The following is a 25000-nucleotide window of genomic DNA, read 5'->3' as shown; positions in this document are numbered from 1 at the left end:
GTGCTCCCGTGTGCCGCGAATAAATGTGCTTTGTGTCGAACTGTTTCCCGCTTCGCCTCGTCGTTTCCTTCATTGAATCCTCATCTTGCTTCACGTAAAGGGTTGGTAGTGGGCTGAATACGCCCGATAATTAATCGAACCGTCGAGGTTGACGATAACACCGCTCGGTTATCCCGATAGTACGGAACGGGTCGCTTAAGTGGCCCGTGTCCGAAGTCGACCTGCGGCGAGGTGCGATCGCCCGGTCTACCCTCCGCGTGGGTACTTAGGTAGGTCGAATTTGGCGAGCAACCCTATCCCACGCGGGGGCTGATTGGCTCGATCGCGGTGAGACCGAAAGGTCCACCCGTGACTGGTTCCCGGCGTTAGTCCGAGAGGGTCACGACTGGATTGTCCGTCCGGTGGGCGACGTGCCGCGATTCGAGTTACGTGGCCGTCAGCACGCCGGCGGGCGCGAATACCGCAACAATATATATATATATATATATGTACGTATATATACATAGTAATATATAGTTCTATTGGTAATACATAGTGTGTGTGTGTGTGTGTGTGTGTGTGTGTGTGTGTGTGTGTGTGTGTGTGTGTGTGTGTGTGTGTGTGTGTGTGTGTGTGTGTGTGTGTGTGTGTGTGTGTGTGTGTGTGTGTGTGTGTGTGTGTGAGTAGGGAAAGAATACTGGTTCTGGCTCACTTTTCCCCATGTAAATGAATGGGGGATTTTCAGCCATGAAATTTTTCTTTTTTTCCCCTGAAAAAATAAATCCCCTTTTTAGCCCAAGGTATATTTATTTGTCTCCCCTTTTAACCTGGAGCCTGGTGTTGGCTTAGTTGTTAGGGTGGCGGCTTGGGATCCCAGGGTCCTGAGTTCAAATCCCGTTGGCTGCTGAATTAACACCAGGGGGTTGACTCAGCCTGCCATCCTTCCGAGGTCGGCAAAATGAGTGCCAGTGTACTGGCCCCGGTGTATGCCCCGGTTAGAATAGGTGTACCATATCCCTGTGTGTCGTAAGAGGCGACCAGGTTGGTGTCAGGAAGGGCATCCGGCCATAAAACATTGCCTCAAGAAAAAGCCAAACCCCTGCACAGCAGGGAAAAATGGCTGTAAAAACGGTCATTTTTTTATTTCCCCTTTTAACCTAGGGGCTCTCGATTCAAATAGCCCATACAACAAGATAAAGATTTGTTAAAGGTGATTCTAAAGAAATATCTGAAACGCCGAAGCCCCGGGACACTCTTTATCAAATAACCCATACAACAAGATAAAGATTTGTTAAAGGTGATTCTAAAGAAATATCTGAAACGTCTAAGCCTCGGGGCACTCTTTATCAAATAACCAATGCATATTGTTTAGCTCACTCATTGAACCTATAAACATTTGTTCATTCTCAAATTCCTTCAATAGTTTAATTTTCTTTGCACAATAATCCCCATCTAAAATATTGAAAAACAAAACATTTGAATCTTTATATTTTTTAAGATACCCCTTTTGTGCCATTACGAAATGATAAACTTCTCTTAATGATCTCATCTGACCACCTCCTGAGTTGCATATCATTTTGATATTGTAGTAAATTATTTCTCCATTGTTCAATTGATAACCATCAAATTTTTGTCCATTCAAACATATTTATTATTTTCTTTACATCCTCTAACTTATTGGTTTTTAAATTGATTCGCATATTTGTTTTATTTACCTTTGTTTTAGATATTTTTTCAATAAGACTTATTTGATATTTTTCACATTCATTATGTTTTCCATTTATATACCAAGACTGAGATTTTCTCCACTCTTTCGTTTGACTAATACTTGGTTCGACCATTTATATATTGTGAAAAACGCGGCGGTAGCCCTTAAAAACCCTAACCCATCTTCCCATCGTTAAAACTTGTGTCCATATGGAACACAATCTATTCTATTCACTCTATCATACAATACCCATATGGAACACAATCTATTTTATACACTCTATCATACAATATCCATATGGAACACAATCTATTCCATTATCTAAAATAAATCTCTTATCATCAAAGGCTCCTAATGCCTTTTTATTTACTTCTTCACTATATATCTTATGTTTATAACTTCTTATTGTATTCATTTTCCTATATTCTTCTTTCTTATTCATCAAACAATTATAATAATTTCTAAAAGTTATTGATTTCTTTATTACATATTTCTTTATTCCCTTTAACCTTTTATCAATCTGATCACCATACTTATAAGCATATGCCTTTGCTCTCAATCCAATAAACTCACTCATTACTTTTCCACCCAACTCATCCTTAAACTTGCCAATAACCTTTTCATTCTTTTTTGAAAATAACTCACTCTTCTTACTAAAATTACTTGTATCATATACTCCAATGTTTTTCTTCATATCTTTATAAACATCGTCAGTTTTTATATCTAGAATAAAACTATCAGTGTCCATATACAACAATGAAGCATTTTCACCATACTCTTTCTTTAAATCATTATACAAATAATCATACATCAATATCTTTGATAAATCAAGAACTGCTGTTCCAATATAAATTGGTTTATCCATGACAATACTTTCCTTTTTCATATGAATAGCAGAAAAGTTCTCTGAAAAAACCTCTTCTCTCTCAAAACTTGGTTTATTTATCAATCTAGAAGCTTCTTTCCAAGATGTTGCAAATCTAATGTTTTGCCTGTTTCTAACATTCTCCATTGTCTTTCCAAAGACAGCATTATTCATCAATTTATAGAATTCCCCTTCAAATTTTACTTTTGTATTTGTTCTCATATCTGTATTGAATTTAATATACTTTTTCATCCAAGGACTTTGTTTAAATTTTAAAACTCTATGAATTTTAGCTACTCTCAACCCAGCAGATAAATATTGTCTCAAGTTCCTTTGATGCAAAACATATCCCTCTTTATCATAGAATGTTGTTAATAACTTTTCTGTTGATTTGCCTTTAATATTAAAACTTTTATGATAATCACTGAACCATTCTTTCTTTGGGGTTTCTTTCTCACATGCAAAAGGAAGGTCTTTATGCTTATTATGAAGATCACTCGGGTACTTCAAATCAACTTCAAAATAATAACCTTCTTCTTTGTCATTCAATTTCTCTTGAGAAGAAATAACAATATTCATCAAAGCCTTTTCATAATCCTTTTCTTCCACCCACTCTAATTTACCATAAGGCAGAGATTGAGACATTCCCCATCCATACAAATTATTAGCATCAAAGTACATCAAATAATTACTATCTTTTTCACTCTCATAATTTGGAAGATATTTATTATTTGCTTTAGCATATCTTTTTGAACATACTTGTGATATTCCACCTCTCTTAGACTTCTCAATCATCAAAAGCATATCTACATCACTGACTAAATCTATATCTTGTTTTGTCATTTTCAACATTGCACTCCAAGCTAAACCAGGAGCTGTGAAATAGTGGGCAGGATCTAATCCATAACAATTTTTATTATGACAGAGTGATCTAAAAGCTTCAAACACATCAGCTAACAATAAAACATCTGTTTTTAGATACAAATCATGATATTCTCCAAGGTTCTTTATCTTAAATATTTTCCAAATTTCTTGTGCGTGTTTATATTCCTTATCACTTATCTCTTCTTCATAAAGGTTATTATAGAAACTTTCTTTTGAAGGAAGTTGTGTTTCTTTAAATCTCATAAATGAATCCATATAACCATAAGGATAAATTCCCTTACTTGTAAGAATTTTCTCTTTACTTTGAATTTCATTCCTTGTTTCAATTTCCTCTCTAGTTAGAATTCCCTCTTTAATCAGAATTTCATCTATAATCAGAATTTCCTCTTTAGTTAGAATTTCATTCTTTGTTCGAATTTTCTGTATAATTAGAATTTCATCTTCAGTAAGAATTTCTTCATTCATTTCCTCATTAATTAGAATTTCCTCTTTACTTTGAATTCTCTCTTTAATCTGAATTTCCTCTTTAGTTAGAATTTCCTCTTTTGGAAAGAATGAATTAAGATTTGGAAAAGAGCCCGTGGAGCTTAGATTTGATGCGAGGTTGGCTAGTGGTGTTCCCATAAACTTGTAAGAATCAAGAAACCGAATACGAGTTATAGGTTTTGTGAATATCATTTTTGTAAATGAAATATACTTTTGACTTGTGTTTGTTATGGCAGAAACATTCCCTGGTGTTTTTGAAAGTTCATTTATAAATAGATGTGTATCATAGTTGGCGCTGTTGTGAAGAAAGACTGGAATAAAAGAAGGTAATTTATAATTAAGATTACAACAGGAATGAGCGGGGCCTCTATATTTACCAGTAAGATGGCAATGATCCCTAACTTTAGACTCCTCAATTTCCTCCTCACAAATATGACAGATATTGTTCTTTCTAAATTCTAATTTTTCTTCTATGGTTAATTTCATCGGTTCATTTGTTTCTTTCATTAATTTACTTAGTCTTATACAATCCTTTTCTAATCGTTTTACAAACTCTTGTGAAGCATTTTTTCCACGATAATGTTCAAGTTTGTTATACTTTTCTCCAACAGATGATTTGATATAATAACAGAAACCACAAGGAATATGTTTTTGATATTTATTTGTATATGGTTCTTTTGGATTAGGAGAAGCAGTATTTATCTTTTTAAGGATACATTCAAAATCAGCGTATATCACAAATGGGTGCATGATAGATTTATTATAATCTTCAAAAGAAATCTTTTCACCAGGTTTAGGCATTGTAATTACAGCTGATTTATGATTATTACAATATTTTGAATGTTGTTCTAATCGTTCTTTTGTATGAAATGAATTAAGACATCGCTTACAAGGATATATTTTGTTTGCTGTTCTGAATACCTGAGAAGAGATTAATCTTGATAAATTATTGATGTATGTGTAATGTGAATTATTTCCAACACTAAAATATAAAAGATCAATGTGTGTTTCTTCATTTTTAAAGTTGTTTGAAATTTTTAATATTTGAACTTTGTTTGTATCCGTTAATCCATATACATTAATAGAAAGATTATTCTTTTTCTCAAATTTAGGAATATCTGTTAGTGGCATTGGGAAATTAAAATCTTTAATGTCCAAGGTATTCTCATATTTCATATATTGTTTTACTCTTTCTGAATTACATTTTGGTGGATGTAAGTGAGCAAGAACAGACCAGAGAAAACATTTATTATCATTATTCTTAATATTAACAACTGCCTTCTTTCGTTTTATTTCTTTTGGTAATTCAATATAAGAAGAAGCTTTAAGAGGGTTTGATTTTAGAATGTGTACATCTAAAAAGATGATTTTTTAATATTGAATCCACTTCCTACCACTGTATTATCAACATCCTCCTCTTGTCTTGATAGTTCTTCATAAACCCCACTATTCAAAAAATCTTGAAATGATGTTATAAAATGAAGATCTGTCCTCATATAAGGAGTTTGTTCTTCATCTTGTCTTTTCATATTCATTTTCACTCCCATATAAAACTTTAAAGTTTTCATTTCTTTTAATGTTTTTTTAATAAATTTTTCAACATCAGGTTTCACTATTTCAATTGATTCAATTATTGATGATGGACCGGGTTCTCCAAATTGAAAAATCCTTATTTTTATATGCCCTTTAAATGCCCCATCAGTGTTTTCAATATAATAGTCTCCCTTTACTTTAAACTCATTTTTCTTGTGTTTTTGTGATTGAAGATGCCTATTATAACTACTCTTCAAAACATCCTTTGAGCAGGTATCACAATGTTTTCTTTCCAACTCAAGAGGGGATATTTTGTGAAATAGATTAAATGTGTGTTTGTTGGTTCGGAGGTGTTTTCTATAATGTTTATATTCGTGATTACAAACATCGCAGTATGTTGTATTCACCATATTTATATAATAAAACTTTGCTTAAACTAAAAATTTCTTGATGAAAATTTCGTTTATTTTACAGGTGAATCTGTGCTTAAACTAAAATTTTCTTGATGAAAATTTCGTTTATTTTACAGGTGAATCTGTGCTTAAACTAAAATTTTCTTGGTGAAAATTTCGTTTATTTTACAGGTGAATCTGTGCTTAAACTAAAATTTTCTTGATGAAAATTTCGTTTATTTTACAGGTGAATCTGTGCTTAAACTAAAATTTTCTTGATGAAAATTTCGTTTATTTTACAGGTGAATCTGTGCTTAAAACCATTTTATCCTCCAACTTTTTCACTTAATAAATACAATGTTTCAAGACACAAAAGACAAGTTTCAATCAATCTCTTCATTTGTTAAAGATGCTGAGAAATATGTCAAGGATGTAAAATTGAACAAAGATAAATATAACAACTATTGGATAAAAACAATTATGGTGGATATGATTTCTTCAATTTACTTCAGTGGAAGGGCTTTTAGTATACCTGGAAGAACATCAATTAAGGTATCTCTAACAAAAGTTTCTCCTCTCCTTCTGGCAATATATTCAAAACTAGAAAAAGCAATGAAACAAGAAAAGGTATCAAAAAATAAAAACCTTATGGATGAAGCTTTAGAAAGAAAAGATAAGACCATCTGTAATATGCAAGGAGAAATTTGTATTTTTTTCAACAACCCTAAAGATATAAATCCTGATGAAATAAAGGATGTTAATATATCAGGTGAAATGACATTTCGTTCAATTGTAGTTAAGGATCATTTTAAAATTACCTTTAATATAAAAAATGTAGCAGTTGAATCTGTTAATGAAAAAATGTATATCGATATCGATGGTAATGTTTTTTTCTACTAATTAAATGAGCCAATATTCAACTGAAGATTTTGAAGATTATGAGAGTGATTATGATACCGAGAGTTTGCATTCAAACGATAGTTATGACACCGAGAGTTTGTGTTCAAATGATAGTTATGAAAGTATAGATGATTCTGAAAGTATCGAAGATGATATCGAAGATGAATTTCAGTTTAAGTAAAGTTTTACTTTATAAATATGAATAGTTTACTCGATTTTGAGCCTCTTGAATTCCATGATTCTCCATATGACAAATTTGAGAATTGTCCTGCGTGTGAAAGACGGGGATTAAACACAGAGTCAAAAGCCTATAAACAATGTATATTCTGTGATTATCTTCTAATTAATGATAATCAAAAATATAAAAAGGAAAATAATTCTTTTAGATTTACACCAAAAATGAATTACTTTACAAGATTGATTCGAGAAATGAATGTAAAGAACGAGGGTGAGAACACACCTTTCCTTACAAGGGAAGAAACTGAACGTATTAGAGAAATGTTCAAAGGATTGTTGTTATATCTTATTCATGGATGTGATTTTCAGGGAAATATCAACACAAGATATTGCATAAATAAAATAATGGATTATCTTGAAATTAAACCTGAACTTAGGATAAAATATAGAATTTCGAAAAAAGCCAAGAATAAATTAAATAACCTGTTTTCCAAATATATAAATGAATGATTTTTTACCTATTTGGGAAAATAAGATAAAATTTGACAACCATAAAAATCTCCCAAATTCATTAAGATGCCTCATAGTTGGTTCAAGTGGATGTGGAAAAACCTGCTTACTTTTAAAGATGCTCCTCACTCCCAACTTTTTAGATTATGATAATTTAATAATTTTCACAAAGTCGAGTTTTCAACCAGAGTATCAACTACTCTCACAAGGTTTTAATGCTGGTCTTCAAAAAGAAGATATAATCGGTTTATTTAAACTTCAAAAAAACCTAAATGATTTTAACATTGAAGATATAATACAACTATTTTGTGATACACAGAGATGTAAAAAGAAATCAAAACCGATAACTTGTATTCTGAGTGATAATACGGATGATATACCGTCTCCCCAAGATTTGGATAAATCCAAAAAGAACCTCGTTATCTTTGATGATTGTGTTAATGAGAGAAACCAAACGGTAATGGACAGCTACTACACAAGAGGGAGACATTCTTCTTGTAATTGTATTTATCTTAGTCAATCGTACTTTCAGCTTCCTCGTCGTTCCATCAGAAACAATGCTAATACTTTTATTTTATTCAAGTTAAATTCAATAGATATAAACAATTTTTGGAGAGACAATTGTTCTACATTATGTAGTAAAAAGGAATTTGGGGATTACATGAAACACACGACTGGAAAAATATAAATATATTGTTGTGAAACAAGATGAGATATTAAATGATATTTTTCAATAAATAAATGGATGCGAAAGAAAGAGCAAGAAGATTTAGGGAACATCAAGAGTTGGTTTCAAAAGTTGTAAAACAGCAGGAAGACATAAAGAAGAAACGCAGACAGAAACTAACGGGCGAAGAAGCATTTGAAAGAAAACAAGAGAAATTTTTTAAACCACTTTTAAAAACTTCCCAAGGAAAAATGAAAGATGTTTCCACAGTTCCCACGGTAGAATATACTCCTAAAAAACTTCAAATGTTAAAAGATTTCAGTCAAATGACGGAGGAAGAATTAGAGCATTTAGGAGAATTAGAATATGATGATGAAGGTTTATTTCAACAACTGGAAGAGATTAATCGACCCCTGATTATATTGTGAATGCTCTTCAAAACAATGAATATTCAGCGGATTCAAAAACCAAAGCAGGACTCATTCCAACAGAACAATCAGCAATATTTCATCTTGTTCAAGAAAAGGTATTGATATTTAATGATGAATTAAGGTTCTTGGGTTCTGCTCAACCCCTGTTAAACTAACTCCAAGATTAATGTTTCTTCTCACAAAAGATGGAAGACAAGGTTCAACTGTGAGGGATGAATCAAAGTATATTGATAAACCATTGGATATGGAAAATAATGATGATAGAGTATATATTGATCTGCTGAACACTCTAAATTATAAGGTTATTCTTTCTGGTAAAAGTAGGAAGAATGAGAAGGAGAAACACATTATTCAGGCTTTAAGTATCCTTGGTTCAGGTGTTAGTTTTCTTCCAAATGACCCATCGCAATTAGTTAATAGACTGTTATTGTTGTTAGGCAGTAAGAAGGCTGGAAATAACAATTGTTTTAATGAAGCATCAGCCATTTTAGACCAGTTGATGAACATGAAAATAATTAATAAATATCAATATAAAGACATTTTATCTCATATTAAATAAGATGAGAAGCACAATCCTTAGTTTCAATTTCACAACAAGCGACCACACATCTTCATTCCCATACCCACTACAACTTGACACAACAAAAGAATATGAGGCATCTTTATTGTCCATGGAAACTTATAATACCTTATTTAATATAACCGAGAAAAATGACAAGTTTAGTTATAATCCAGGAAGTGGATACAAAACGATAACAGTCTCACCCGGAGCATATGAGATTTCTCAAATATCTTCCGAAATTGCTCGTCTTATGAAAGAACAGGGTGATGAACCAAAAAATATTGTTATAAACATTCAAAAACATACTTCAAAATCAACGATTAAAGTTAAAAATAACTACAAGGTTGATTTCACAATTGATAATTCATTTAGAGAGTTATTGGGTTTCTCCTCAAAAAGATTGAAACTAATGGGACGTTTTACAGTGATAATGTCATTCAAATATCCTCAGGAATAAATTCGGTGTTAATTCACTGTGATTTGATTGATGGTGCTTATAATGATGGGAAAAAAACAAATACAATATTTTCATTCAGCGCATACTCAACCCCAATTGGTTATAAATTCAATATGGAACCCAAAAATTTGGTTTATCTACCTGTGTCAGGAAAAACCATACACAGAGTAAATTTTAGGATAACCGACCAAGATAATCGTGTGATTTCTTTTAATGGAGAAGTTATATCCATCAGAATTCACCTACGTGAAGTTTTCCAATAAATAAATACGATGGTTATTGTGAGGAAACACGAGTTGGGAAAATATAAAATAATTACAGGGGATGGGATGTTCCTTTCCCCATACTACAAGGGTGAAGGTATGTATCTTGGTAGAGGATACTATAAACCTAAGAGACAAAGGGGTGTTGGGCATCAATTTAGAGGAGATGGGATAATTGATACTCTCATGGGTATTGGTTCAACTATTCTTAAACATAAAGATCTAATTGGTTCAACTGCTTCTGCTGTGGGAAATGTTGCAGGTGCTGTAAAGAGTATAAAAGATGCCCAGAAGGAATCTCATAAATTACAAGCAATAAAAGAAATTAAGAAAGGCAAAACTCAGTTGTCCCCCCAAGAACGACAGAAAATAATTCAAATACTTGGATCAGGGTTTCAAAAGTTTTAACATCTTTTTTTTCCTAAATAAATACAAGTATGGAAGCAATTGATAGTATCTATGATTTGGATGATACCATTATTATCTCAAACTCCACTAAAAAAGAAGATTACTTCAAGGTAAATGCAATAACTGGAACAGACTGGAATACGAATGGTACAAAAAGTTTTGAAATAAATAATCAACAAACCTATTTGAATCTCTCCGAAAGTTTCTTGTTGTGTAAATTTAAATTCACTAAGGCTGGGAATAACACAAACGCTACACTTGTAAATGATTTCTTCTGGAAAATGTTTGATAGTGTGCGTTTGTATATTGGAACACAAGAAGTTGAAGCGGTTGATTATGTCTCTGCTGTATCTGAAATGATAAAATTTACACTCTATACATTCAGTGATAGAATGGGAAAGGGGTCTGTCGAAGGTTTTATTCCTGATATGTCAACGGGAACAAACACAGACCCTGGGTATACTCAAAGGAAAGGAATGTATAATGATGATACAAAAGCAGAAAATAGTTTTACTGTGGCAGTTCCTCTTAAAGGTATATTTGGATTTTGTGATCATGATAAAGTTCTGTATGGCCTTAAAATTAGATTTCAACTACAAAGGAATGATAATGAAAATCGATTGCTTTTTGGTGTTGGTAGTGCTTTTGGTGATCAGAATAAATTTGTAATTGAGGAAATGAGTTGGTATATCAGTGAATATACTCCTAATCTTAAAACAGAAGAGATGTTGAATCGAAGACTTAACTCAAAGAAACCACTCAGTGTATCATACCTCAAAAGAAGATGTCAACACGTTAAACTCAATCAAACTACTTACACGTGGAATTTGGGTGTTCTGGAAGGAAAGCCACGATATCTGTGGATCATTTTTAAAAAGCCAGATGGTGATACTGCGACTGATAAGAATAATGCATTGAGTGATAATGCTAAGGTGAAACAACTTCGCGTTTCTCTAGATGGAACATTTTACCCACGAGATAGATTGGAAATTAATTGGGAAAAAAATGATTTTGCTGAAGCATACAAGTCTTACCAAAAGGTGTGTGAAAGTAATGGAAATAAAGAACCTATTTTGGATATGACAGCATTTAAAAGTTTGTATACAATCTATGCGTTTGACCTGAGCGCTCAAAAGGAAACTATAAAGTCTAATCGAGTGGATACTTCCCTATACATTGAAAGAGGAGAGAGTGAAGAAGTTGATACATATTGTTTGCTTTTGGAAGAAACAGAATTGCAGATTAATACAGATAATGGTGTGATGATTAGTCTCACATAATTTTTTGTTAAATAAATGAGTGGCAAAGTACCAACTGGGGTATATGTTAATCAAATCAATCTTCATAAACTATCATCTTGTGTTCAAAATCAAAAGCCTTGTACGATTAACGTTAATACAATTCAGAGAAAAGGAGCAGTAAGAATTGATGTTTTTCTCACAAGAGAACAGGTTAAAATCTTGAATGACACTGGCTCACTTAAAATTAAAATGACAAAACCAATGTTGAAAAAATATTCAATAAGAGAGACGAGTGGAGGATTTCTCCCATTTCTAATTCCTTTATTTGCTGGTTTAAGTGCGGTTGGAGCATTGACGGGTGGTATTTCAACAGCGGTGAAAACTGCCAACGAAAGGAAGGCTCAACTCCAGGCTCAAAAAGAATTGGAAAGACATAACAAAGAGTTGGAGAAACAAATTAGTGGAAGTGGTGTAATTGTCGATTTTGCTGAAAAACTTGAAGGTCTGCCTGATAAAGCGAGATTGCTAGTTGGAGATATGCTTTCTTCTATAGCACAAGCAGGTGTAAAATTAACGAAAAGAGGTAATGGATTATATCTTTCTAATAAATAAATGAGCATTGATGAGTGGTTGAAAGAATTTGGAAAGAATACAACATCAAATTTACAACTTGTCAAATATTGTAAGAAATTAAAAATTCATAATGTGGTTATTTGTATGTGAGATGAATTAACAAATGTGCCGAAACATACAAAGAATATTATTATGAACTTAGAAGATAATAATGGGAACGGTTCTCATTGGGTTTGTATTTTTAATAGTCAAGACAAATATTATTTTGATAGTTTTGGTCTTCCACCACCTGTTGAAGTCATAAAATTCTTACAGAATGGTGTTTATCAAACATTTCAAGTCCAAGAATTAAATTCCAAGTGTTGTGGCCAATTATGCCTATATGTGTTATTTCAACTCAACAAAAATAAAAAATTTTATGATATTATTTTTAATCTAATATAAATGACTTATGTTGGTAAAGATGGTTCTATCTTTGGTGTATCTCAAGAACTGGATATTGATTTATCAAATTATTACACAAAGGCACAGGCTGAACGACATAAATATAATATAACCAAAAATATTAACATGAAAAATGCTTATAAATTAAAAAATTATCCAAGCCCGACTGACGCGAATGACTTGGTGAGATTAAGCGATTTATCACAATATATATCCTTAAATAAAACAGCCGTGTATTCCAAAGATACAGAAGTGTTGATATTATCTCCAGGTCATACAGAATTCACAGTTCGAATTAAAATAAATTTTTTATAAAGAAGGGCGTATCGTTTGTATGAGAATAGAACAATGGGGGTATGATATGAATGATTTAGGGTATAATTGGTCATTTAAAATTAACCTCGAAGACCTGGAACAATTAAATCAGTCTCGTAAGGAAGAATATTATCCACTTGGTATCGAGAATGAGTTTTGTGGGGCTACGATTAGTAAACAACAAATAAAAGAATTTAATAAGGGTAAATATAATAATGGTTTTGCCCTTGTTTATCTCATGAAAACAGAAAAAACAGGATTATATATAATAAGTAAGGAAATACAAAATGATTTAACTATGGGAAGATGGGGAGGTGTTTCGTGCCATAATATTGTTCTAACATATATTTCTAATACATAAATGACAGCAAGAAGGCTTCAAGAAAATTATCATTTCTGTGTCCAAGCATACCTTCAAGAAAAGGGTATTCGGTATTTTAATAAATATGTTCTACAACATAAGAATGAGGTATTTTCAATAAAAGATTGGCATTATGCTGATGTTGATAAACCGACAACTTTAGATTTAATTAGAATGTTAAATAATGAAAAAATTATAAAGTTAAGAAAAGGTAAGGCTCTTTTAGAAATTCAAAAGAAATATTATTGGTTTCCTGTTGTAAAAAAAATTATTTTGGATACAGGAATAACAAGAAATCCTGATGAATATATGTATAATATTCTATGGGGTGTAAGCGATTCAAGGATAGTAAGGGATGAGGAAGGAGTTGAAGAAGAGAGGGAAGAGGAGGAAAAGGAGAAGAGGGAGAAGAGAGAGAAGGAGGAGAGGGAGAAGAGAGAGAGGGAGGAAAGAGAGAAGAGAGAGAGGGAGGAGAGAGAGAAGAGAGAGAGGGAGGAGAGGGAGAAGAAAGAGAAGGAGAGGGAGGAGAGGGAGAAGAAAGAGAAGGAGGAAAAAGAGAAGAGAGAGAAGGAGGAGAGGGAGGAAAGAGCGAGACAAAATAAATATCAAAATATGGAAACCAGTGAGATTAAAAAAAGATTAAGGGTATTACAGAAAATAACTCAACCCACCGAGGAGGAAAAGAAAGAATTGACAAGTCTATTTGCAATACTTTCGACAAGACTATTAGCATCGACAAGATATGGATTTTAATTCAAGTTTTTCATTTTTTTTTTCTTAAATAAATGGAGGAGAGAGTGAAGGCATTTCTAAGGATTCTTTATGTTTTAAAAATTAAGATTCAAATGTGCATGTTGGAAACTAAAAAGGTTTTTGCACTCTGCAGAAATTTTTCTCATAAATAAATGAGTTATTGTCTCAAATGTAAAAAGAAAACTAATACTAAAAATATTTCATATATTAAAAGTAAAAATTACAGGGTTATACAAAAAGGTATATGTTCGGTGTGTGGTTCAAAAAAAAATCAATTTATCTCCCAACACAAACTAGGAGGAGATATCCAAAAGTTTTTATCAGGAAGTAAATTTACAACTACTGGAATACCAGGGGAATTACATCTTCCAGGGTATTCTTTCTGTGGCCCAGGCACAAACTTGGATAAAAGATTAGATGAGGCAGACAATCCTAAATCCTGGAGTAAGCCTTTCAATAGAGTTGATGAAGTGTGCATGAGACACGATATTGATTATGGGAATACCACAACGTTGCAAGAAAAGCATGAAGCCGATAGAGAAATGTTGTATAATTTGTCTCTGATACAAAATCCAACCTTGAGAGAAAAAGTTGATCGGTTCATTGTGAAGAAGATGATCAGTGCTAAATTGAAACTTGGACTTGGAAATTCAAAAAACTTATAGGCTCTAATGATGCCATTAAGACTGAAGAGCAATTAGCTGATGAATTACATAAACCAATATTCACAAAGTTTCAGAGAAGGAAAGTTTATTCCAAGGAAGTTGATTATATCTGGTCTGCTGATTTGATTGAACTCAATAATGATAAGGGGTACAAGTATGCTTTAACCGTTATTGATTTGAGGAGTAGATATGTGTGGGTTGTCCCTTTAAAAAACAAAACAGGTAATACTCTTATGTTAGCTTTTCAACAGATATTTAATAAAAGTAAGAGAAAACCTAAAAAATTGTGGACTGATGAGGGTAGAGAGTTTTATAACAAGACATTTATGAATTTTCTAAAAAATAACAGTATTACATTATACAGTACCTTTAATGAAGGGAAGGCAGTTGTTGTTGAACGTTTTAATCGTACCTTAAAGAGAGACTATATAAAAAATTCACACAACTCGGTTCACAACAATGGTCATCTTTTATTCAGGATATTGTGGATAAGTATAATGACACGATTCACACGGCAACAAATATGAAACCATCAGAAACATTTACAAAATTAAAATATGAAAAAGAGATTAATGTCAGAAAACCTAAGTTCAAAGTTGGTGATATCGTAAGAATATATCGGTGGAAATCTCATTTTGAAAAAGGTTATACGAAAAGATGGACCAACGAGCTTTTTAAAATTGTTGATGTAATAGATACGGTTCCTTGGACTTATAAGATATATGATTTGGAAGGGGAAGAGATTTTAGGTTCATTTTATTCACAGGAATTACAAAAGACAAAGATAAATTGAAATTTTTGACTCCGCCCCTTTTTGGCTCCACCCACACAAGCCCCCGCCCACACAAGCCCCGCCCACACAAACCCCACACAAACCCCACCACACACCCCCCCCACAAGCTCCAATAAATTGAAATTTTTGACTCCGCCCCTTTTTGACTCCGCCCACACACGCCCCTCCCACCGAAGCCCCGCCCACACAAACCCCACACAAACCCCACACAAGCTCCACACAACCTCCACACAAAAACTCCACACAAGCTCCACACACACAAACCCCACACAAGCTCCACCCATATTCATCATATTCACATAATTAGTGATTAGTTAATTAGTTCCCCACACACACAACATGTTTATTTAATTAAAAAATTATCCACCCATCCACACAAGCTCCACTCATCCACCCATCCCCCCATCTCTCCACCCATCCATTTATCCACATAAGCCTCATCCACAGAAGCCTCATCCACATTCACCCCTCCCACACAAGCTCCACCCACATAAACCCCTGCCCATATAAACCCTGCCCACATAAACCCCTCCCACATAAGTCCTGCCTACACAAGCTCCACACAAAAACTCCACACACATAAACCCCTCCCACACAAGCTCCACCCACATAAACCCCCGCCCACACAAGCCCCACCCACACAAGCCCCACCCACACACACACACCCCGCCCACACAAGCCCCTCCCACACACACCCCACCCACACAAGCCCCCCCGAAGCCCCGCCCACACAAGCCCCGCCCACACAAGCCCCGCCCACACAAGCCCCACCCCCCTCATCCCCCTGTGCGCCCCCACCTTTGACCCACCACCTCCCTCATCCCACCCCCACCCTTCCCCACACACACACATGGGGAGGGGAGGGATGGGATGAGGGGTGATGGGTCATTGGGGAGCGCACCTACCCCCTCCCCCCCAACCCCCCCCTTTACATCTCTTTTATTCTTTTCTTGTAATTCAGAATCAAGTAATTGTAAACAAAACAAATATAATTTATTAATATTGAAAATATTAAATATTCATTTGCGAGAATGTACAATCTTTCCCAGCAATCTTCTTCAGATGCCTTGTGATTTCGAAACTCAGACACCATATTCTGTTTTGAAACAAAAAGTGGATAATAATTAGGTTCTATAAAGATAATTACATGGTAATATGAATAAGCCTCGTTGACCACTGAATTAACACACCAGGAGCCTGTCATCCTTTCAAGGTCAATAAAATGAATTCCAGTGTACTGACAAAACCACGTCCAAACTAATGATGCAACCAACATAAGGCGACATTCTAAAGAGAGAGTGATATTAATAATAATTCAGAAATATTTACCTCCAGAAAATCATGTGTTGTACGAGTGATATTAATAATAATTCAGAAATATTTACCTCCAGAAAATCATGTGTTGTACGAGATTGCTTCAACAGCTGATGTTGTGCGATAGTGCTGAAAAAAAAAAAAAATAAGTCAAGGGTATAGATGAAGAGACAGACAGGGAAAGCAACACACACACACACACACACACACGCACACACACACACATACACACACACATAGACACACACACACACACACGTGCCTCACCATTGGTTTAATTCATTCGAGATCAGAGACCAGTCATTATAAATCATTGGCCTCTTCAATAAGAGCAGAGAGAGGTAGGTAGAAAGACAGACAGAGAGAGAGGCACACACACGTGTCTCACCATTGGTTTAATTCCTTCGAGATGAGAGGACGTGATAAGACTTCATGCCACTCATTGAAAATGTCTTTCAATTCTCTTCTAAAATCATTGATCTCTTCAATAAGAGTATTAATTTCATGAACCACGTCGTGATATGTGAACTCAATTTCTTCCAATGCCCTGTCAGGGAAAAAATATATATATATCAGAATTATCATGATTTAATTAATAATCATTTGCTTCATCGTTCAAAGAGAAAAGCATACACAAACTTACCAACTCTGTAGTGGGCTGTTGGCTTCATCGGAAGAAATATCGTCCATGCCTCAGTTGTAAAAATGAAAATCCCGTCTGGCAGAAACTTTGTCTGGCGAACCGCTTATAAAGCAACGATGAGGAGATTGCTTAATCATTGGGTGTGGGCACAGGAAATGACAAGCTTCTCTTAATGATCTCATCTGGCCACCGCCCGAGTTGCAAATCGTTTTTGGACATAAACCACGCCATAAAAGTTTTGATTCAAATGTTTTCAGTTCGTGTTCTGAGATAAAATATAAACACGAGACCTTGTCTCACAGAATAGTTCCTATTTTTTCACAGCATGACAGTCCAAAACCACTTCCTCATTCACACAGCACGGCCGTGTCAAAAAAACACTTCCTCATTTTCACGGCATGAACTGAAAACATTTGAAACAAAACTTTTTTTCTGGCATGGTTTATGTACAAAAATGATTTGCAACTCGGGCGGTGGCCAGATGAGATCATTAAGAGAAGTTTATCATTTCGTAATGGCACAAAAGGGGTATCTTAAAAAATATAAAGATTCAAATGTTTTGTTTTTCAATATTTTAGATGGGGATTATTGTGCAAAGAAAATTAAACTATTGAAGGAATTTGAAAATGAACAAATGTTTATAGGTTCAATGAGTGAGCTAAACAATATGCATTGGTTATTTGATAAAGAGTGTCCCGGGGCTTAGGCGTTTCAGATATTTCTTTCGAATCACCTTTAACAAATCTTTATCTTGTTGTATGGGTTATTTGAATAGAGAGCCCCTAGGTTAAAAGGGGAAATAAAAAAATGACCGTTTTTACAGCCATTTTTCCCTGCTGTGCAGGGGTTTGGCTTTTTCTTGAGGCAATGTTTTATGGCCGGATGCCCTTCCTGACACCAACCCTGGTCGCCTCTTACGACACACAGGGATATGGTACACCTATTCTAACCGGGGCATACACCGGGACCAGTACACTGGCACTCATTTCGCCGACCTCGGAAGGATGGCAGGCTGAGTCAACCCCCTGGTGTTAATTCAGCAGCCAACGGGATTTGAACTCAGGACCCTGGGATCCCAAGCCGCCACCCTAACAACTAAGCCAACACCAGGCTCCAGGTTAAAAGGGGAGACAAATAAATATACCTTGGGCTAAAAAGGGGATTTATTTTTTCAGGGGAAAAAAAGAAAAATTTCATGGCTGAAAATCCCCCATTCATTTACATGGGGAAAAGTGAGCCAGAACCAGTATTCTTTCCCTACTTGTGTGTGTGTGTGTGTGTGTGTGTGTGTGTGTGTGTGTGTGTGTGTGTGTGTGTGTGTGTGTGTGTGTGTGTGTGTGTGTGTGTGTGTGTGTGTGTGTGTGTGTGTGTGTGTGTGTGTGTGTGTGTGTGTATATATATATATATATATATATATATATATATATATATATATATATATATATATATATATATATATATATATATATACATATATATGTATACATAATAATATATAGTTCTATTGGTAATACATATTGTGTGTGTGTGTACATATATATATATATATATATATATATATATATATATATATATATATATATATATATACACACATAGTAATATAAAGTTCCATTGCTAATACATATTTTGTGTGTGTGTGTACATATATATATATATATATATATATATATATATATATATATATATATATATATATATATATATATATATATATATATATATATATGCACATCGTAATATTATATAGTTCGATAAGTAATACATATTGTGTGTGTGTGTGTGTGTGTGTGTATAGATGTATATGTATATATGTATATATATATATATATATATATATATATATATATATATATATATATATATATATATATATATTTTTATATATATATATGTATACATAGTAATATATAGTTCTATTGGTAATACATATTGTGTGTGTGTGTGTGTGTGTGTGTGTGTGTGTGTGTGTGTACATATATATATATATATATATATATATATATATATATATATATATATATATATATATATATATATATATATATATATATATATATATATATATATATTTATATATATATATATATATATATATATATAGTTCTATTGGTAATACATATTTTGTGTGTGTGTGTACATATATATATATATATATATATATATATATATATATATATATATATATATATATATATATATATATATATACATACAAATAGTAATATTATATAGTTCTATTAGTAATACATATTGTGTGTGTGTGTGTATATGTATATGTATATATATATATATATATATATATATATATATATATATATATATATATATATATATATATATATACACACATAGTAATATTATATTGTTCTTTTTGTAATACATATTGTGTGTGTGTGTGTGTATATATCTGTCATGGAAACAATTTTTTTTTTTTTTTTGAAAGAAATATACTTTGTATTCTTTGCTTCCTGTCAATAGGTGTCTAAAACCGCCCCCACGGGAGAGTATCTGACTACTGGAAGTTTCATGGTGCGAGGTAAATTGGCTGAGAGCGGCAACTTGCAATGATGTTCTGCACATCACATCGCACACACCAAAGCTCACTCTCACGTTTAGTGCTTCAGCACAAAGTCCATCGTCGTACGAGGTCATCGAATTATTATGCATGTAAAATGACATTTTGACTGCATCCTTTTCCTTTGCAGGCCAATTCATTCTCATCCATAACTATCTGTTCCCCCCCCTTCTCTCCTTCTAAGCTCCCCCCCCCCCGCACCTTTTCTCTTTTGTTTTCTTCTCATCATCCCTTACTTTTCTCCAATTTTTTTTTATCATTATAATCTTTACTTGTATATTTAATATATAGATGTGCTCCAGTGTTTAACAGGAACTTGGCATGTAAGAATACATCATGATTTAAACAGGATGTTAGCCTTTCTATTAGTTAATTTTGACCATTATTGTTAGCAAGGTGATACGTCCTGTCATGCACCTCCGGGCAGCAGTTTTCAACACCTCAAGAGCAGAGCTCTTTTCATTGTGAGCTCGTATGGCCAAATTGGATCAAATGAAAACCCTTTCTTTTAATCTTTCAAATGGTTTCATTTAGAGCTTAATTGCACAATGGAAGCAAATGAGCAAACAACACCTAAATTGTAATCAAATCGTTGGTAAAGGTAGACAATGACAGGAATTAAATGACTCAGAATAAACGATGATGATCATTCATTACTTTGTTATGGGTTCACAGGGGAGCTAAGAGGAATAAAGATTTAAAAACGAGACTGGTCGGTCCTGATGGAAGGGTGCTGGAAGCAGAACACTGGGAGTGAGAAACCTGGAGGAATGTGGTGTCCCCTCTGGAATGACACGGCCAGGGTTTGAACCGCTGATCCCTCCCAGACTCAAACACTTTAAAATGGTACATGCTGCTTCCTTGCTTGATGCTCAGCATTTAAAAAGGAGAGAGCATGGAAAAACAACCATAGGTCGGCAATCATAGCACAGGCTTTGATGTGCCTAATGGCCTCCTCCTGCGTTGAGGTTCCTTGGAAGGGAACTCGTATTAATATGTCTGAGAAGAGATGTTTGTTTCAATAATGACTACTTGTAAAGCTACAGTCATGAATGATCATCATTTGGCACAGTGGAAGTGCCTTGGAGGTGTCAGCAGCATGAAGAGCAGTGTAATGGACGCAGGAAGAAGTGCCCTGAAAAGGTTACAGGAACAAATGCTGCAATGGCGGTAGTCTTGTAGAAACGGTGACTGATCCATGTGGGTGTTGACAGCTTGCAAGTTGGCACTGTGGGTGCAAACGAAAGAGCCCTGTGGATACCGGCAAGTGTGTAAAATGACGCATTTGAGCTCATGCAGGAACAAACACACTCCGGTGTGCTCACCAATGGCTGCCAGATGAAACGGCTCTGAAAAGCTGGATGAAAATCCTCTCCTCTCTGCTTCAGTTGCACTGCCACTGCTTTCTCATTACATAACCCTCTCCGAATCTTCCAGAATTCCCCATGTCTCTTAAACTCAAAAAAACTGTCTTGTCGCTTGAGGGTCCACAACGTGGACTTTTCCCTTCACCACCCAATCACCATTGGTTTATTTTCAAATGTATACACCAACGGATGGATCGACTCAAGTAATGGCCTGTTCAAACCAGCCATTGGAAGAGAATATGCAAATACATGTTCAAACAAACGTTGCGCCCATCTGTGGGTTGAAGGGAAAATTGTAGAATATATAAATAACGGAAAACAAATAAAATACCCACATTTGGCCATCTAACACTTGTGTGGTGCAATAATGGAATACTTCCATTACTCTTCTTATTATTATCTTATTATTATTCTCTTCTTTACTGCAATATTATGACTGATTTAATTTTAATTACTGTTTTCGTATCGTGTGTATGGTTGAAACTCGGTTTGTAATGTTTGTTATCTTGAAAGTTCAGAACAACAGAGCCACATTTCTTCCACAGGCAAAAAGAATTACTTACCTCCTTCATACCTCATAATGGGATATGGATTCCTATTCAAGGTTCGTGATACCATTTAACTCATGAATTGTTGCCTTCATGGTGTTGGCCATGGACTGTGGTTGAGAAGCAAATCACAGAACGTTAGCTTTTCTTTTCGGACAAAGGAAACACCAAAATATTACTGTACTTTTACAAACCCAAAAAGGAACGAAAAGACTTTTTCACTTAGAAAAGTCCTATTTTCTATTAAACGGTAATCTCTGTTAATGAGTTAGCTCATCATTGGAGGAGCTCACTCATTAATCATTGGAAAGTGAAATTATCATTGATCTTCAGCTCCTTGCTCAACTCTCAAATTGCTACTCTGCTAAAGGTCTTAAGGGGCTGTCACACCTTGACGTTTTAGCCAGCGTATGGCAAGGTCTCAAAATGTATGTAAAACGCTGGCATACGCTGAACTATTGATGTTTTTTTTAAAAGTTTTGGGCGTATAATAATGTGTTGGACATATGCATAACGTATTGGTAACGTACACAGAACGTTTCAATCACATATAGATAACTTATACCAACGAATGCTGAGCATGTTGTCGGCGTTCACAACCTATGCCCAACGATAGTCTAACCTATGCATAGCGCGGCAGCGTATCGCCGACGATCACGTAGCGTAGGCTATTCATAGGCTGCAGCTCGACGATTCAAATCATAACCGCACTCGACATCAAAGTGTGAAGCCGCTGTCACACCTTGACGTTTTAGCCAGCGTATGCCGACGTATGAAAAATTTGCCAAACCAAGCTGGCACACGTCGAATACATTATGGGTAAGTTTTGTATACATTAATAGCACGCTGGCATACGTCTTAGTACGCTGGCATACGTCGTAGTACGCTGGCATACGTTTTCATACGCCAAGTACGTCGAGAAATTTTCAGCATGTTGAAAATTTCTCGACGTATGACGCATTCCGCATACGCTGGCATAAGTTGTAGGCACGCTACGCGATCGTTGACAAACGTCGACACACGTTACTTGTACGTTACTCATAAGTCGAAACATGTCAATGTAATGGTTAGCGTCAGTGTTCCAGACTCCCTGGGTGTTTTTTTCTTCGGTATGACGGTGATGTTGACACTTCGATTTCTAGTGCGGTCATGATTTAAATCGTTGAGCGGCAGCCGATTAATTATATTATATTATAACCGCACTAGAAATCGAAGTGTTAACATCACCGTCATACCGAAGAAAAACAAAACAAAACGGGGAGTCTGGAACATTGACGTGTTTCGACTTATGAGTAACGTACAAGTAACGTGTGTCGACGTGTGTCGACGATCGCGTAACGTGCCTCCAACACATTACTCAGAGGTTAGAAATAAGTTTCGGGTAGGCTAAACATTACCTTGACGTGTTTCGACTGATGAGTAACTTACAAGTAACGTGTGTCAACGATCGCGTAACGTGCCTACAACTTATGGCCAGCATTATGCGGAATGTGTGAGTCTTACGCTGGTATACGTTGGGAAATTTCAAGCATGTAAAATTTGTCTTACAGCTCGGCGAACTACGACGTTTGCCAGCGTTCTACGACGTATGCCAGCGTACTACGATGTATGCCAGCATGCTCTTAACGTATACAAACTTTCCCATAACGTATTTGACGTGTGCCGGCATTTTAGCCTAATTTTGCATACGTCAGGCATACGTTGGCTAAATCGTCAAGGTGTGACAGAGCTTTGAGCCACATTGGTGATGAAACCTTTCACAAATCATTTGTGGCCAAAAGTTTTATAGAATAATTTGTGAGATTGAATGGCCATGCTTTATGATGGGGCTTTGTGTGTGCGCACATGTCCAGTTGGATGAGACATCTGTTTTTCGGCACGCTGGTGAAAGGAGAGTGAAAATACAGGAAGAGAGCCAGAAGGAAGAGGCAGAGGCGCAGGAGGAAGGGGAGACACTTGGTGAGGATTGGTTGCATCATCAATGTAAAGGATTTTTTGCACAGTATGGAAGCATTGCTGAATTCTCAAATTGTCAAGAATAAATTATATATATATATATATATATATATATATATATATATATATATATATATGTATATATATATATATATATATATATATATCTTCTTATTCTTATTCTTCTTCTTCCTCCTCCCTTTCGGGGTTGCCACAGCGAATCATCCGTATGATCCGCATAGTGATTTGGCACATGTTTTACGCCGGATACCCTTCCTGACGCAACCCTGGTCGCCTCTTACGACATAGGGATATGGTACACCTATTTTAACCGGGGTATACACCGGCCCAGTACACTGGTACTCATTTCGCCGACCTCGGAAGGATGACAGGCTGAGTCAACGTTATATATATATATATATATATATATATATATATATATATATATATATATATATATATATATATATATATATATATATATATAACGCACGCACGCACACACACACAACACTGGAAGCTCTTTTGTCCGGAATGGTCGGGATGATAAACGACGTTTCCGGTTCATGGATGTTGTTAATAAAACTATTTTTAAAAATTTATATCGTGTTGTGCTGTGTCCCAACACCAGCATCGGCTTTGCTCAATGATGAAACTTTTCAACAAACCCCTGTAAAAACCCAACAAAACATCCAATTTTCTCCAGATTTGTTTTGCATACAAGTATAGAGGAGGAGTAGCAAATGTTAAAAACGCCTCTATATCTTCCGTTATTCGGATGTAACAATACAGCAAGGATGGAATACGCTTGCACAGTAAGGGGTTGATTGGCATGATGTCTCTTCTTCACATTGCACCAGTATTTGTTTGAAAACGAACCCTTTCATTTTGTAAATTTTTTCTGAAATGACCAAATAGAATACAAATGAGAAAGCATTTCAAAATGCAAAGCCTGTCTACATCTGCTTTGTACTCAAACTAAACTTGATGAAAGCAACAGCTAAAAATATTTCGTAATAAAAGTAAATTTTACTTCTAAAAATATTTAAAAATAAAAGTAAATTTTATTAATTTGTGTTCTCCATATTCTCATAATATGAAAATTTGATGACAAAAGCTGAAATGGTAATAAAGAGTTATGGCTTGGACACACACCAGGGCTCAAATGGTAAATACATAGAGAAACATGGAAGCAGTTATTTAAAATAATAATAATAATAAAACAA

General features: G+C 34.7%; 1 protein-coding gene across 6 annotated transcripts in view; it reads left to right on the top strand.

The window, feature by feature from the left end:
• The window catches only part of NEMF (nuclear export mediator factor), a 204075-nt gene that overhangs the window by 124754 nt on the left and 54321 nt on the right, over positions 1–25000 (top strand). For all 6 annotated transcript variants that reach the window (XM_085896078.1, XM_085896081.1, XM_085896080.1 and 3 more), the window contains 3 exons: positions 19807–19864; positions 21816–21874; positions 23672–23777. In XM_085896078.1, coding sequence (XP_085752204.1) covers positions 19807–19864; positions 21816–21874; positions 23672–23777 — 223 coding nt within the window. The remainder of the gene's footprint in view (positions 1–19806; positions 19865–21815; positions 21875–23671; positions 23778–25000) is intronic.

The sequence above is a fragment of the Eptatretus burgeri genome, chromosome 9 (assembly GCF_056783735.1).
Source record: "Eptatretus burgeri isolate ZD-2024b chromosome 9, Ebu_testis_v1, whole genome shotgun sequence".
NCBI lineage: Eukaryota > Metazoa > Chordata > Myxini > Myxiniformes > Myxinidae > Eptatretus > Eptatretus burgeri.
Note: the sequence above shows the minus strand (reverse complement) of the source record. Positions and strands in the feature narration are given on the sequence as shown.